This window comes from Sphaeramia orbicularis, chromosome 13 (assembly GCF_902148855.1).
Source record: "Sphaeramia orbicularis chromosome 13, fSphaOr1.1, whole genome shotgun sequence".
Lineage (NCBI taxonomy): Eukaryota > Metazoa > Chordata > Actinopteri > Kurtiformes > Apogonidae > Sphaeramia > Sphaeramia orbicularis.
In genome coordinates this window covers 7,586,422-7,603,090 of record NC_043969.1, presented here as the reverse complement: position 1 = coordinate 7,603,090, position 16,669 = coordinate 7,586,422, and the positions used below count along the sequence as shown (strand labels likewise).

The 16,669-nt window shown below is 36.5% G+C and overlaps 1 protein-coding gene across 1 annotated transcript in view; it reads left to right on the top strand.

The window, feature by feature from the left end:
- Positions 1-4,765: 4,765 nt before the first annotated feature.
- Positions 4,766-16,669, top strand: part of LOC115431964 (solute carrier family 12 member 9) — a 73,365-nt gene continuing 61,461 nt past the window's right edge. The window contains exons 1-6 of the mRNA XM_030152701.1: positions 4,766-4,985; positions 10,195-10,329; positions 11,470-11,607; positions 12,407-12,727; positions 15,165-15,272; positions 15,354-15,465. Of these exons, the coding sequence (XP_030008561.1) occupies positions 4,766-4,985; positions 10,195-10,329; positions 11,470-11,607; positions 12,407-12,727; positions 15,165-15,272; positions 15,354-15,465 (1,034 nt within the window). The remainder of the gene's footprint in view (positions 4,986-10,194; positions 10,330-11,469; positions 11,608-12,406; positions 12,728-15,164; positions 15,273-15,353; positions 15,466-16,669) is intronic.

The following is a 16,669-nucleotide window of genomic DNA, read 5'->3' as shown; positions in this document are numbered from 1 at the left end:
GAACTGAGACTGAGAACCACTACAGGAAATGGATAAAACCACTACTGCGCTGTGAACAGAGCAGTGAAAGAAGAAGACACTGTGGACTACAATGGCCTGCAATGTTGATGATGGACCTAAAGTAAAGACTGGAAGTGGACGCTAAAACTGCACAGGGTTGTAATCCTGAGCTTTTGCAACTTTGCATTTAAGACAGGGATGCATGAAGGCTTAAACCAGCAGCAAACATAAAAAAGTGATAGTTTCAGTATGGAAAAGATTGTTAAAGTATGACAACTACCTTCCACTGTTTCTTTGATAAAACACCATCCAGATCAGCTGTCAACAGACGTTTACGCTCTATATCAAGTGGATCTTACAAAAAAAAACTGGCTGCGCATAATATATAATAATATAACACATAATATATTATTCATACCTGTGTCAAAATGTGTCTGTCTTTGATGCAGAAATACAGTGTAGTTGTGAATCCGGTTTACGTGTTATAAAATTGTTGGCACTGATAAACCCATTGGCACCAGACAAATGCAAGTTCAGTGGAACACAGTTGCCTAATCCTCACCCACACAAGGCAGGAAACTTTCACATGAGAATGAATTCCTGTGCATGGAGCTACCACCACTTTCCAATTTACACTACCTTCTCATTCAGTGTTTTTTGCCAGATGGCATCTTGCAGAGTGTAATAAAAAGTGTGACTGTAGCGCCCTCTGTTTGCGCTGAAAAGAAAGTGCTCAGTGTTGGGATCTGCAGTGATTTGCTGAAGTACAAACAAGGTCCATAGCCATGTGTTCTATATTTTAGACAGTGAAGCTGGAAAATGTTACTCACTCAGACTGTAGATTTCAATCCACTCTCTGCAAAAGGACCTAAATGAAGGAGAAAAAGAAGGAAGAAATCTTTTAAATCCACTGAAAAGCTTAAAAATGTTACACAAATGCAGTTGAATGCAGCTGTGAAAATATCATAATTTCCATCCATCACTCTGCGGAAGTGAAAGGTTGAAAAGATGTATGTATGCATCTAGAAACTACATATACCTGCATGGATTTGGATAGCTAAGCTGTATTTTCAGCAGTACAATTGCAAAGTGACTCAGTATTTTGATACTTAAATTCTGCTAGTCAGACTCTAATATGTGTGTTCATGTATTATTTATTTGCTGGGTGGACTTTAGACTACGTGGGCAAAATATAGGGCTCCACTGTTGCACTGCTCTGTATTATTTGGGTCAGTCCTGATCAGGTAATATAAAAGCCTAACGATGTTCATGTGTGAAGTCATTCTTTGAGAAAACAGAAGTGACAAAAGAGGATACTATTAAATAAGGACATTTATTGTACTTCTCTACATTGTGTTTTCATTGACTGCCTACAGCTCATGTTAACATGTCTGTGACAAAACGTACCCTAAAGGTCAGCGGTATATTATCTGTGATGAATCAAACACAAAGCTTTTAACATAGCAATGACAAAGGCTACAAAGGCTGTTGAAAATATTTGCTTTTCTCAACTTGACAAATCACCAATCAGTGTGAATGAGTCAATCACTCATTAAGAATAACATGAAGTCTATCAATTCCTAAAGGCTGGACCATTGTTTTGGGTCACCACAAACATCTACATTTCAAGCATTTAAAAAGAAACAAGAATGTTGTTGATCACAATGCTTGTATTGTTTGATAAGTATACTAAATCCATCAAAATCTAGTGTTGAAAGGTAGCATGGAGCCTGTTTTACTGATTAGAAGACAGACAGCCTGTTAACTCGGACTAAATACATTCAAAATATTTAATCAGGGTAGGTTTTTTTTCACATGCATTAAATTGTTAATGATTAAACTTACTATACAAAACAGTGAAAAAGTTATTGGTCAACATTAGCTTTACTGTTTTGGTAAAGTTCTAATGACCATATATATTCATTTCTCAGTCTCTGTATTAAGATCCAATCATACTTCACATATTATGTGAAGTATGACAACAATAAAAAATGTTCCAGGGAAAAAACAGCTTCTACAAATCAAAGTGGTCATATTTACTGTGACCTCCCTTTGAACTTAACATGTCTTTAACCATTTTGTTTGGACAGTATGAGATTTATTGTATTAACTTTCTGATGTTTTAAACCAGGTTTCATTCAACACATCAGATGTTTCTAACTGTGATGCATCTTGTCATGACGTCAGGGGTCATAATAAACAGTGACTTTAACCTTCAGAATTAGAACCCATTTAATTCAGATTTTTATGTGTGTTTTAAGGCTGTGCTTATATTTCCTGTATTTCTTGTTGTAAATTAAGAAAAGAGAAATAACTATGTATCCTCAATTCAATCTTACAAATACAACTAAGTTAAAGCCTTTTCCAGAGTACTGTAGCTATGGGTTTACTGTCTTATTTTGGCCTCGTTGGTGATTCTGCACTTGTAGAAGATACAAATTCAATGACATAAATATGATAAAAATGCAGCAAATGTTGACATATTCATGGTAATATCATAAAACTGTGGAAATGGCAGTAAACTGGCCAGGAAAGGTCATCCATGCACACACTCACCCTTTTCAGTTTACAGATGAGGCTTATTGTGAATTAGGTCAGTGTCATTTAGGTTTTTCCCCAAAAGCAAACTTAGTGCATGTATTTAAAAGTAAGTGTTTTCCAGATTTATGTCTTTCATTCTCTGTGTTAAACATTTTTCATCGGATACATACTTTCATTTTCGAGTCTGTGCAGCCTACCTCCCACACTCTCCACGCATCCGCTTAGTTGCAAGTTGCCGGAAAAATGGAGCGCTCTGATTGGTTCAGCTGTGTTGATCACATGAACGAAAGCAACAGGCTGAAAAACACAGGAGCAGCATCCATCAAGCTCCACAGTGAGGAGGCCCACACCGGAAGTGATGGGATTTAGCTTTAAAACAAGTCCAGGACTGTAAATAGTCTGTGGAACAGTTTGGTACTCACTGTGGACTGTTGTTTTGAGCTAATGGAAGTCCACTCAAATTGAAATATCATTATGACACTAAGGCTTCAATCACTTTTCTTTTTGTAGTCACTAACTTTGCTGATGAATAAAGTAAAGAACTGAGATAAAAGTCTAAAACTATGAGATAAAACATTACCTCATACTTAAAACATTTTTTGGTAAACTACTCAACTACTTGAGAATATATATGACACAGGCTAATTGTACTTTCATTAGTTCCATTTTACGTACCCATTGTACTTTCTACTTCTACACTCTTCATTACATTTCATCTTCCATCATCTGTACCGTTGGACTTCTGTTGGTATTCACACAAATATCGAGGACTGTCTCTGTGGAAGAATCTATGTCCCCCACTCCTCTCTGCATCTACACTATCCTCCTTTAAAGAACATCTGAAAAGGGCTCAAATTTGAGAACATTTATTGTTTCTCATGTATCTTTTTTATATTGTAGCTTACCTATCTATGTAGGCTGCGTTGCTGTCAGTTCCTATATTTGGACTAATTGCTTGATTTTTATATAATTAATTTTATTTTTCATTCATTAATTTTCTGAACCCCCTTTATCCTCACTAGGGTCACGGGGGTCGCTGGAGCCTATCCCAGCTACTTATGGGCGAAGGCGGGGTACACCCTGGACATGTCACCACTTCATTGCAGGGCTGACTTATAGAGACAAACAATCTCTCTCACATTCACACCTATGGACAATTTAGACTAACTGATTAACTTAACAGTGCCTATCTATGGATTAATTTTATTTTAAGTATTCCATAAGTCATGTTTGGTATCTAATCTTGTCTGCTCACTGTGAAGTCAGTGTCCACAGAATGAACTGCTAAACTAAACTAAACTAAACTAAACTAAACTAAACTAAACTAAACTAAACTAAACTAAATTCAAAGATCCTTGTACGCTTTATTTACTTTGTACACTACATATAAAAAAGAAACATTATAAAAATGACAGACTACTGGGATTTTGCAAACATAGATGACAATGTAAACCCAAATGAACATAAAGGGACAAAATAAAAACACTTATTGCAGTGATCATATTGATGCTGCTGCTGCTGATTATTATTATTATTATTGTTGTTGTTGTTAATAATAATAATAATAATAATAATAATAATAATAATAATAATAATAATAATAATAATAATAATGATGATGATGATGATGATGATGATAATAATACTGATAATAAAAAATATATTGGAATTATGTAATGCTTTACACTGAATCTATTTGTAATTACTGTTTTGTCATCCTGCTCCCCGTTAGCAATGACACACATGAAATGCATAAAGTAGCAGTATTTGTAATGTTTTGCTTGACGTCCAAAAAGGTCGGGGATGCGACCTTTTATTCTGAAAGTAATAACCGGAAGTTAGCGTGTGATTGTTTTGTGCTGGTGGTTGAACGTCACATGATAATCAATCAGTTTTACACAGAAATTCTCCGAATCAACAGTAGAAGTTTTCTACTGACATTTAATACCATGTACAAGGACTGTTAAGTACAGTATTAATGCCGGGAGAGCTGGTTTGCTTTTAATTTATTTGTATCAATAACGGAGGCACTTATTTCCTGCTTTGCTATGTAGCTAGTTGAGGTTTCGGTTTAACCAGTCGTCACTGAAAGCACCCTGTTTGGAGAAGAACCACGTCTAAGTTTTATACATTTTAATAGACGTACGTTACAGAGATATACCAGTAAGTGCCGACAAGTTTCTGTAAAACTCACCGGAGGACCATCCGGTGAACAGGTCCCACTATGACGGAGCGGACTCCTCTCCTCCACTACCGCCTCTCCGCGAGCGTCAATGAGTCCGAGCGGCGGGCACCTCCGGCCGGCCAGGCCGTGGAGCAGCTCCCGGACAGCCCCCGGCAGAGGTCCACCCACCAGAGACAAGCCAAGAAACTGTCCACCTTCTTCGGGGTGGTCATCCCAACTTTGCTGTCCATGTTCAGCGTGGTGGTGTTCCTCAGAATAGGTGAGTGCTGATGGTGACCTCCACATAAATCACTGCACAGTGCTGTGTCAACCCACAAGAGTTCCGTGTTTTTATTGCATTAAGCACATTGTAAGAGTGTCTTAAAAAGTTGTTTCATACTTATACATACTTCTGTGTTATATTGACAATTTTGCCCTAACCTGGATAAACATAGATGGTTTTGAACAGTCTGGACCATTTCCCCAAGATGAATTCATAGAGTAAGACATTCAATTCAGTTCAGTTTTATTTGTAGAGCCCTATATCACAACAAGGTTGCCTCACAGGGCTTTACAGGATTAGCTGAAAATGAAAATAAACAACAGTCAAATAGACATCAGACAGAGAATTGTATAAAAGCATCTATCCCTGGCTTACTCACACGAATAAAGGAATAAAGGCAAAGTAGAAACATAAACTAGTTTAAAGGAATATATATAAAATTAAATTTTTAAATAAATGTAAGGATGAGGAAAAGCAGTTTAATCTAGGATGGTAATGGCAGCGAATATAGAAAGAAATCTAACCGTTTTGCTCATTGTTTTGTACTGTTTTGTTCTTTAATTAAACAAAATCATTTGAGTTGTGTGTAATAGGAAGGAAGTAGGAGCATAGAATTTTATACTTCTGCCTATTCCTTTTCAAACATGGGAAGAGAAGTAAATGTAAATGTGCTATGTATGTATTGTGAATGTTGAATATGTTTGAAATTAAAAAAAAAAAAAAAACTATCTAGCTATCTATACTGATGTTCACATCAGTGACGTTTGTAGTATTGCTGTCAGATGCAAGTAGGCCTACTGCAGTGCAACCCTTTCTGTGTAACATTAGAGCATATAACTGATGTGATATGGATGAAATCACTTGTCACATGCGTATTAATTCTTATCTACATACAATTGCTCTGTGTTTTGGACCATTAACAAAGTAATATGATACATATTGACCCAGAGCTGAACTAGCAGGGTTGAATCTCACTGGATTGCAAACTGTGTAATGGCATTGACTAGAAAAATGAATGGGTTAGCATGAAATTGAAATAAATAAAATAAAAACGAGATTTTTATTATACAAAAAGTAATGAATTTCACATGGCCTGATCCTTTCCTCTAAGTCATACAGAACAGAAAGTGAGAAATAGAAATGAAACCTCCTCAAGGTGCTTTTATCACATTGTTCTATAGAAACTTGGCCAACTTCTGTCATGAGAAGCACTTCTCTTTGTTGTCAAGTAATGTGTAAGTTTGAGAGTAAAATAGCTGATTTAAGTCATTTTAGTTCATGCCTCAAGTTCTCATTTTTTGTTACAAAGTTGAGCCGGTGGAAGAGAGCCCATGATCACGAATGATCCCTGCAGTCAAGGCCTTTACAACTTTTCTGTCAGTGCCAAAAAAAAAATCAGGCCAATGACAATTAAAAAATAGCATTTAATGTGTAATACCATGCTTTTTTCTATCTTCTGTCTTTTCTAATTATGTGGGTTTGTGTATTTTAATCCTCACTGCACCTTCAAGTTGTTTTCTAACTCATTCTAACCCCCTCCCTCCAGTCTCGTGAGATGTCAGCTGCTGTGCAGTGAACACACATAGTGTGTATACTCACATGAACACACGTAGTAGCTGTGTGCAGAACTTTACACTGTTAGACTGTAACATGCCAGTCTACACAGGAACTAACAGGGCTTTCATTGCGGATGTGAAACCACGGTTCAATTCAAAAGCCTTGAAAATCTCAATGAAGTATGTGTTCATGGGTAACCCAGCTGTAAAAGTATCATCATAAATGTTGATATTCGAAAATAAAAATAAACCAAATCTGTGTTTGGTTTATTACTACTGTATTACTCATGTGTAATTTATAACACTATTTTAAACAACAGTAATAAACCAATGTTTGAGTTAAAATATACGTTAAAATGAAGCAAACCTTTGTAAATGTGTCATACATTTGTAAATCACTGCTAAACTTTTCCGTGAATGTCTGGTTCTGGTGTTGTGTGAACATGTGACTCTCAGAGCAGGATGCAGATAACGGTAAATCTTGATGTTGTTAGTCTCACCTACTGATAAATAAATGTATGTCTGATAAATGTATGCAGACAAAGGTCATCGTAGAAAATGTGGAAATCATGTGTCTGAAATGGTCTAAAGTGACTCCAATAGCTGACATATATGGACACTAGGGAAATATAATCCCAAATGAGCAGTGCAGGTATTGGACTAAAATGAGACATCAGGGAACTTAAATGAGATCTGTACAGAAAAGAGGAAAACAAGGTGTCAGAATAATTTTAACACAAGGAGTTATTCTATTGTCAGCACAACACAGAGGGAAAGGAAATAAGAAAAACAGATTATAGGGACAGTAAAATCAATATGAGATAGCAGGCAATGCTGGAGAAAACACAGACCGGTAGGAAAAAATAAGAGTAGCTGATCTTGGAAGAAGTTTGTTTTTTTGAAGATGCAACAAAAATGCAATAAATGTAGAAGTTAAAATTAGCTTGTAAATGTGACTCTTATGTAGATCATTGGTCTTTTTCAAGATCAGGTCTCCTAAGATCTCTTGTTTACTCATGATATTGAGTTAAGTTGTACATTGTCAACAACTGAATACTTCCTTCATCACATACCATGGCCACAAAACAATGTGGAAGCCCCTCGTTATTATTTTAGTTTGTTGTTTCTGTTATTATTGTTTTTTTAGTTAACTGGTATTGTACCTTAATGCTGGATTCCACTGGCCATAAAACAGAAAAAAACAGGAGGAAGTCAGTTCAAAACTAGAAACATGTAGAAACACAGCAGACTCAATGGAGGATATTTGCTCCCTCTGATGTTAACCTGCCTTTCCAAAACATTGAGATTCTCACACTGAGATTCTCTGAAAATGTTATCTTACTCCAAATGTTATGATAATGATGTTATGATTCAAAAGAATTTTTTCAGTGTAAAGACTCTTTCAGTGACAGTATTTTTACAGCAGAAAAGGGAGAGTTGTGTTTGTGTACAGTGTGTTTTGTATGTCTGTTACTAGTGTTGTTGTAGGTGCCATTGTGCCACATGTGTTGTAGCTGACATTTTCCCCCGGCAGGATCTGGCTATGAAGTGCATTTGGTTTACACTGTTTTGAAGGTGAAAGAGTCAGTAAAAAAAAAAAAGTTGAAATTTTCTCCATGTATTCACAACTTTAGGTTTTAGGGAGACACCAGTTTTGTGTTTTTGGGTCTCGAGCTGAAACATTTTTAGAGCCTCTGATGTAAACAGTTAGATAAGATACAGTTAAGACAAAGGTTCTTTTCATGCGATTATACGCTGATGAAAACATAATTATGGATATTATATTCTGCAGTTAGATTGCTATATCCCCCCAGAATCTTTCACAATGGGCATTAATGAAAAGAAGGTAAAAATTAATTAAAGGCACCTTCACTTTGTTTGGCAGTGAATAACTGCTTTAAAAATGAATGTGGTTTTGCTTGGTTCATACCTTATGTGTCCACTAAGTTTGATGAGAATTAATGCAGGGGTTTTGTATAATCCCACTTATAGTCAAATCAACGAGGAAACTAATAAATGAAATATAATAAAAACACAAGCTTCATGGTGTAAGTAATTAAAATCTTTGACTTTTCAATAAATTTAATATTAATGATAATGCTAGACTTTATTTTGAACGTAAGTAGGATCAAAATAAAGAGGTGAACAAAAGGCAAAAAGAAATTACAAAATTTAACAGAACACTCCAAAATATTGAAGGAAGTCAACCAAAAGAAAGAAAAAAAAAAGCCACTCAATGTACAGGCTCTTTAACATGGCTCTTTAACAACACTTTATGTCTGAAATGGAGTGGAAGAAGCCGAGTTTATATTTACAAATGTGACTGAATACCGAATCAAGCATGGATAAATTCTGATGTGTCAAATTGACCTGTATCAAAAACAAAATGTCATGTTGTGTCTAATTCACAGACTATTAAGATCTGTTTGTCAACTGTTCATGTTTCTTCTTGCTTTATCATTGAAGCAGAGAAAAAATAAATACATTTGGAACTCTTCATATATATATATATATATATATATATATGTGTGTGTGTGTGTGTGTGTCAACTGATGCTTTACAAAAATGACAAAGAGACAAGTTAAAAACACACAATTACAATTAAAACATAATCAATAAATCATAAATAATAATCAATTAAAATCAAGTAAAAGAGAAGAGTGCAGATAGAACCCTTTCAGTTGTTATATGCCCAGTTGAACAGAGCCATTTTCAGCCTGGACTTAAACATAGTCACAGTAGAGCCCTGTCTCACATCATCAGAAAAACTGTTCCAGAGTTTAGCTGCATGGAACTGAAACGTAGCTTCACCCTGGTTAGTCCTGACTCTGGGCACCAGCAAAAGACCTGTCACTGAGCTTCTCAGGGTCCGAGATAGTTCATATAGGACCAACATGTTAGAGATGTACTTTGGGGCTAGACCATGGAGAGACTTATAGACCAGCAGAACTGTTTTAAAGTCTATTCTCTGAGAGACGGGAAGCCAGTGCAGAGACCTGAGCGCAGGACTAGTATGGTTGTACTTCCTGGTTCTAGTCAGGACCCGAGCACCAGCAGTCTGGATGTACTGCAGCTGTGTTACAGCTCGTTTAGAGAGTCCAGTGAGAAAGCCGTTACAGTAGTCTAACCTGCTAGAGATAAATGCATGGATAAGTCTGGTTAGTCTGATAGTGTGGTTAAGTCTGGTTAGTCTGATAAGTCTGGTACAGTTATCTCTGTAAAGATAGAGAAGAAGCTGGAATTTCTTTCACCATGTGATTCCAGTTTCACTTTTGCAGAATGAGTAACATGGTGAGTCATTTGTTGTATCAACAGGCAGTTACTTTGTTTCTGTTTCTTCACTGTCTTCAACAAATGAAATGTGCATGTATGTGAAACAATCACCAAACAGTTACGGTCTATTCCCATTGACATATATTTGATTATTTATCATAGCAAAGTATTTGAAAATGAATGAGTCCTGTACCATGCTGCATTTCTAGTACTGTGTACATGGACTTTTCCTGGGAAATTTTAACTTCCCTCTTTTTAACCGCTTTAGTGTTATAGTTTGGGCCAAAGTTCTGCTTTCAGTCTTCTGACCAGTGACCATGGCTTTTTGACTTTCGCCCACTTCTCTAACATGTGCTTTGTTTTCTTACTGGCTGTAGGATTTGTGGTGGGTCACTGTGGACTGTACCAAGCTATTGCCATGTTCCTGGTGGCCTATTTCATCATCAGCATGACCGTGCTGTCAGTGTGTGCCATCTCTACCAATGGAGCCCTAGATGCTGGAGGCGCCTATTGTATCCTTATTATATGGACCATCACATGACACTGGCATGTGAAAGCCAGTGTGGTAACACCAGCAACAGCAGTGCTTTTAGACTTTCATGTTAAACAAAGGCATTTTTCTGTTTCCTCATTCTCACACTCTAGTTAAACTTTCTTTGTGTCTTTAAAAATATCCTCATTTCACTGATGTATGCTCTGCAGACGTATTTTTAGATGTATTTTTCCCCAGTACCTCTCCCATTTGGAGCCAATTCTAGGATTTTCCACTCTGTGTGTTCCAGTCTTTTTGCTAAGTTTGTGGAAGTCTGAAGTACATGAGTGGGGAGTTTAGGGCTCCTCACACAAGAAAACTGTTCCTTTTTCAGTCAAAAATCTATTTAGATGATTACTTTTACCATACAGCAGATACAGGGCAAAAACAATGTCCAAAAAGCTAAAAACAAAACTTGGTAAAGATGTTCACCAGGGGCTGCAGCCATTAGATCTTCATTCATTCATTCATTCATTCATTCATTCATTCATTTTCCCAAATTGCTTTATCTCCTGGAGGGTTTGGTGAGACCCAAAATGGCTTGGGTGCTGTATCTACCCCTTTATAATATTTGGGAAGGCCTTGAATATACAATTACAGTAAAAATACAAAGTTAAAATCTTGGTTTTGAAATATAGAATAAGTCAAACTTCCATACAACACTTTGTTGAAATAATTGTTGGCTTATGTTTCATTAAAAGACAACTGTTCTACCTTACCTTTAAACAAAAAGGGTGCCAGGGAGCTCCCCAGCAGCATTTCTTATAACACCACCCATAGGTTTTATGAAATAAAAGACAGAAAAAGGGAAATAAAACTCCTACAACTTAAATTTGTAGTCATCCCGAAGCACCCGTCCCAGATTGTGGTGCAGAAAGTAGAGAGAATTGAAGCCAAATTATGTGCTGACAACCAAAAAAATTACACTGATAATTGTAAAAAAAAAAAAAAAAAAAAAAAAAATACTTCATATAAGATCCTGTTATTGTCCAGGTTGAGAATCAGTCCAACCTTATTGTTAAACACATCTGGTATGTGTTACACTAGACATACAAGCACACCACCCTGTTGTTACACAGAGTCTTCTAAAATAAAAGCATGTATCCTCAACCTGACGCAGACATGATCAGCCGAGCCTTGGGCCCAGAGTTCGGGGGCAGCATCGGCCTCATGTTCTTCTTGGCGAATGTGTGTGGCTGCGCTCTGTTTGTACTCGGTCTGGTTGAAGCCATCGTTGCCACATTTGGAGTTCCAGAAGGTAAGTCATGATGTTAAAGGCTTGAAAATGACGCGAGTGAAAGATCTGTGTGCATTTTTTAATTGAAATGGGTCTGCAGTGCTTCCTGGGATGTGAGAAGATTTGGATTTAGTTGGTGTAAAAACAAGGTTAAAACAAGTTAAACTACATTTCCACTTTAAAGAAGTCAGGTTGTACTATATGTACATAAAGACATACTAAAATGATGTAACACTGACTAACTGACATAATATAATGAAATCTGACTATATGACATGGTGACGATTTTTGATTTATAACCTTTAGTATTAGTCACATTTAATGATGTATTTACATTGCTTTTTTCCACCACCTTCAATTGTTATCCAGTGACTATAGTTCTTATGGAGTATAAATGGGTTAAGCAAGTTAATTTATCAATTTTTTTGGATTAACTAAGTAGATTACTCAAAATTTTTAGTTTTGGGTGAAAGTAATACATGAAGTCCTCTCTTTTTTCAAAAGTGAACACAAAGAAGGAGATATAAGGTTGTAGAAACACATTAAAAATGTTTTATTACAGTGGCATGGCCGCAATCCTTGCTGACCTATAGAGCAATAGTAAATGGAAGAATACTGCTCTGCTCGTAAGTGCAGATGCAGGACATATCTCGCTATATGCTTTTAAAGCAGCTTATAAAAAAGAGCAGGAAGCTTAAGCTGAAGACTCACAGCAAGGGTCAGATGTATTGTTGCATTATTGATCACATTCTTAATGTTTTTTGCTGTACGTTACACTCCCGATGTCAGTCATTCCGATGTTTCTGTGGCTCTTGTTCAGCTGGGACAGTAGCCACCTCCTCCTTCCAGGTCCTGCCATCTGGCTACTGGTGGTCTCTGCTCTACGGGACGGTCATCGCCCTTCTCTGCCTGCTGGTGTGTCTTGTGGGAGCCCACATCTACGCCAAGGCCACTTTCCTCATCTTCCTTGTGGTTATGTTTGTCCTGGGCACCATCTTCATCAGCTTCTTTGTCGTACACCCTCGTGTCATTGTCCTACCCCCTCCATCCACCCCGACAGCCAACGGAACAGGCCCTCCATTTGCCACCACTGCAAACTTCACCAGTTTCAAGCTAGACACGCTGCTGGGGAACCTGTGGGGCAAGTATTTCCACAGACAAAAATGAGATTCTAGCAGTGTATGTGGGTTCATATCAATCATCAGAGCAGCTTATTAGTCTCTGCTGTGTTTACCTCTGATGTCATTCCAGTAGGTATGAATAATGCAGTTTTGACCTAGGTTTAAATGTCATAGTCCATTATAGAATTTTTTATAAAACAGTATGTAACAAAGAATACTTTCCCAAAGATAAATGGACTAATTCTGGTGTTGATCACTTTTAATGGCCGTCTCACACCTGTAAGTCCAAATCAAGGCTACATTTGTGTCACTATATGTGGTACAGTTAGTTTGTTTTCACATGGCAAATTTATGTCCTGCTGCCATCACCCACATATGCGATGCTGGTTTGTACAGACAGGTCCAAATGCACCACCACAGTGGATCTGAAAGGAGGCAATCAACCTGTGATTAAAGTGTGCACTTTCAGCTTTAATTCAACAGGTTTAAAAAAAATTATTGCATCAGCCATTTAGGAATTACAATCATTTTAAACATACGCCTACTATTTTCAGAGGCTCATAACTAATAAGACAACTGACTGGGAACCACTTTCATGGCTATTTGTGATCATGTTCCTGGTTATTCTATGACAAATTTAGCAGATTAGAGGTCTGTACATGGGTGTGTGTCTGAGTCTGATGTATTGTTGATCAACCTTTTCTGTTTGAATGAAGAAAAATTTTAATGAACAGATTTATATCCTGCTGGTGTAATTTCTTTGTCCTCAAGTGGCATTGAACTCCATTCTACTCATATGTTCTCTCTTGTCATGTACATTTACAGGAAATACATTCTTACAAGCACAAATATACATTTAAACATTTTTATTACTTCATTATACTCTATTTCTTTCCTATCCCTGTCTCTTTCTTTTAATTTTTCCTTCTTCAAGTTCTTTTTTATTTCTTAGTGGCCAATGGCACGCTGTAACCTCCTGTGAAAGGCCAGAAAGTCAGAAAATTTAATTAAGTGTTTTCACACCAGAAGTGAACTGAATGATGATTCATCTTGAACTTGACAAAGACAGGGAAGCTTTCACACCTCCAACTTTAGTTTTGGATTAAATTGAAAAGTTCAATTAGGTAGTGAAATTCTTTGATATTGTCCATAGTTTAAAAATCTTGAAACGCTGAAATTATTCTGATATTCAGATCAAAAATCAATTTGTCAAGACACAAGACAAAGGTAAATAGATGTGTATAATATTCAGTTTAGTAAAGCCACAATAAATTCCACCAGCTTCAGTTGTTATCAATGTCTATAGTTCTTAGGGAATAAAAATGGATTAAGCAAGTTCAATTTTCAGTTTTCAGGAGTAATTCAATAGATTTTTCACATTTTTTGTTTCGGGTGAAGGTAATACATGAACAAGTCCTCTTCTTTTTAAAAGCAAATACAAAGCAGGAGATCTGAGGTTTTAGAAACACATTAAAAATGAAATTAAACAATAAATTATCTGCTGGACCACATAATCTGTAGTTTAAATCAAAACTGTAACACCTTACATTAGTTATAAGAAAAGAACACAAAGAGCTCTTTTTTATCAATAAGCTCAATACATGATGTTTAATAACTTGACTGACTTGGTGTAGGTTTTTGGCTCAGTGTTGCCCAGGATTAGGTTGTCATTATGTACAAAGCATTTCCACACTGGGATTTTTTTAGAGGCTATCACCAGACATTGTAATGCAGAGCATTTGACTGAGACGGAGAATGTCATTGTTTCATTCTTGTGAGTTATTATAGTTGCCACAACCTTCAAAAAGATTATTATAATACTGTTATCAGTGACCGATTTGTCATTTTCCCACTTCTCTTGCACCTCAACTCTATTGCCTTTGTGGCCTTGTTTTTTTGTTTTTTTTTACTAATCTGTAATTAGATGCTTTACATGTTCTGACCAAGTTTCCCCCTCTGTTCGCAGGGATTTATCTCTAAGCACATGATTACTAAACTAATTGCTGTAACTCAAGCACACGTGAGGACCACAACACTCACAGGCTTTGAATTATCCCAAGATTGACTACTGCATACACCTAGTTTTGTTTAGTAGACATAATATGCATTATAAATGTACACATTCACACTTCTTAAACAGTGTTATTTTACTAGAAAGGTGTTGTGTAGGTGCAGATAAATAAGACAGAGAGGGCCTTTTGCCGATCAAAGCTGTGAAATTGATTTTTTATAAATGGATCCTGCTGCTTCTTGTGATTGATTCCAGGCTACTCTGTAAACAACAGAGATTTGTAGAGAATGCTTCTCTCCAAAGCTGTAAAACATGATGAAGTTTGGTGGTGCACAGGTGGAGAGGAATGTCTGCCAACAAACCAAATTGAACTTTCCATGTGGAGACTGATGATGTTGATAAAGGAGTGACTACAAAGGTCTATCTGCTGTTATCTCCCTTCACAGCTGACTACACTTTGGATTATACAACAGGAAACATGATGAACTTTGCCACCGTTTTTGCTGTAATGTTTAATGGCTGCACAGGCATCATGGCTGGTTCTAACATGTCAGGTAGGTGAAGCTGGGTAATGTATGTGATATGATAACTACTCAGAATACAAATGTGCTGTTGTTAACATGATTATCTCTCAGGTGACCTGAAGAATCCCAGCTACTCCATCCCCCGTGGAACTATCACAGCCGTCATCTTCACCTTCATCATCTACAACCTGCTCTGTGTGCTTGAGGCCTGCTCCTGTGACCGGTCAGTATCACACACCCCCACACCTACCCACACAATGTCAAGTGATGGGATTTGGTTTTGTTATTCTATGCAAGGTTTCCATGGGTCATTGAAAAGTCGTTGAAACAATTAAATCTAATCAAATGATTTGAATTGAATGAATCAACACTTTTCAAATGTCTTTAATTTATTGCATAAGTTGCATTAACTAACTTTTTAATCTGTTTTGTGTCAAATCTGTATTTGTCACGCTGTGATAAAACTATACAACATGATTAGCATGAAACCAATGATTGCAAGGATCAACTAATGTATACCTATGGATATTCACTTTGCTGCCATCAGCCTCCTTGTATGTCAATATTTCACCGTCCACATCGAGTAAGGGTATAATAACAAATGCCATTGCGTAATTTAAGCTCCTTAATACATTTTGATGCATATAGTTGTGTTTTATAACAGTAAAGTCAAAATCATGAAACCCATAAACACACTAATCGTGGTCACATGAGCTCAGTAGCAGGCTAGTTGTCAGACCCTATAATTCAACACAAATTAATGTTAACATCAGCTAATGCAGCTAAGTTATGCCAGTTCCTGTTATTAGAGCTGCAGCTATCAATTATTTTAGTATTCGATTAATCTATCAATTATTTTCTTTGATTTCATAAAACAAGTATTTGAATTTGCAAATAAATAGTAACAATATGAAATACATTTCTGAAAATGACAAACAACTTGTTCTACAAACTGCACTGCACTGCAGTTTTCAACCCATTTGTATCCAACTTACTCACAACTAAGATGTAACTAACATGCAACTTTGTGTTGACCCTGGCGTCGTTTGTGTCACAATAAAAAATAATAATAAAATAGACCATGTGAAACACAACAGTGGAACCAATGTTTAGTGACAGTGAAATGAAAGAAATGATGCTTTGATTCTGGAAAATAGTAATCAGATAATTTTTAAAATTGATTCAAGTCGATTAATCGATTAAAGCTATACCGTATGATGTGGCATTTTTACACTTTTCTTTTGTCATCTTAAAATGCTCCTAATAAGTGTGTGTCAAACTAAAATGTAAAAGAAATCCACCAGGTATTGAAACTCAAAAATGTTTAATTCTCATATATTTCTAATAAAAGTCTGACCAATCATTTTAGTCGGTCCGAATAAAATAATTGCCCGAACCTGACTGAGCCTCCTGTCAATCATCCATTA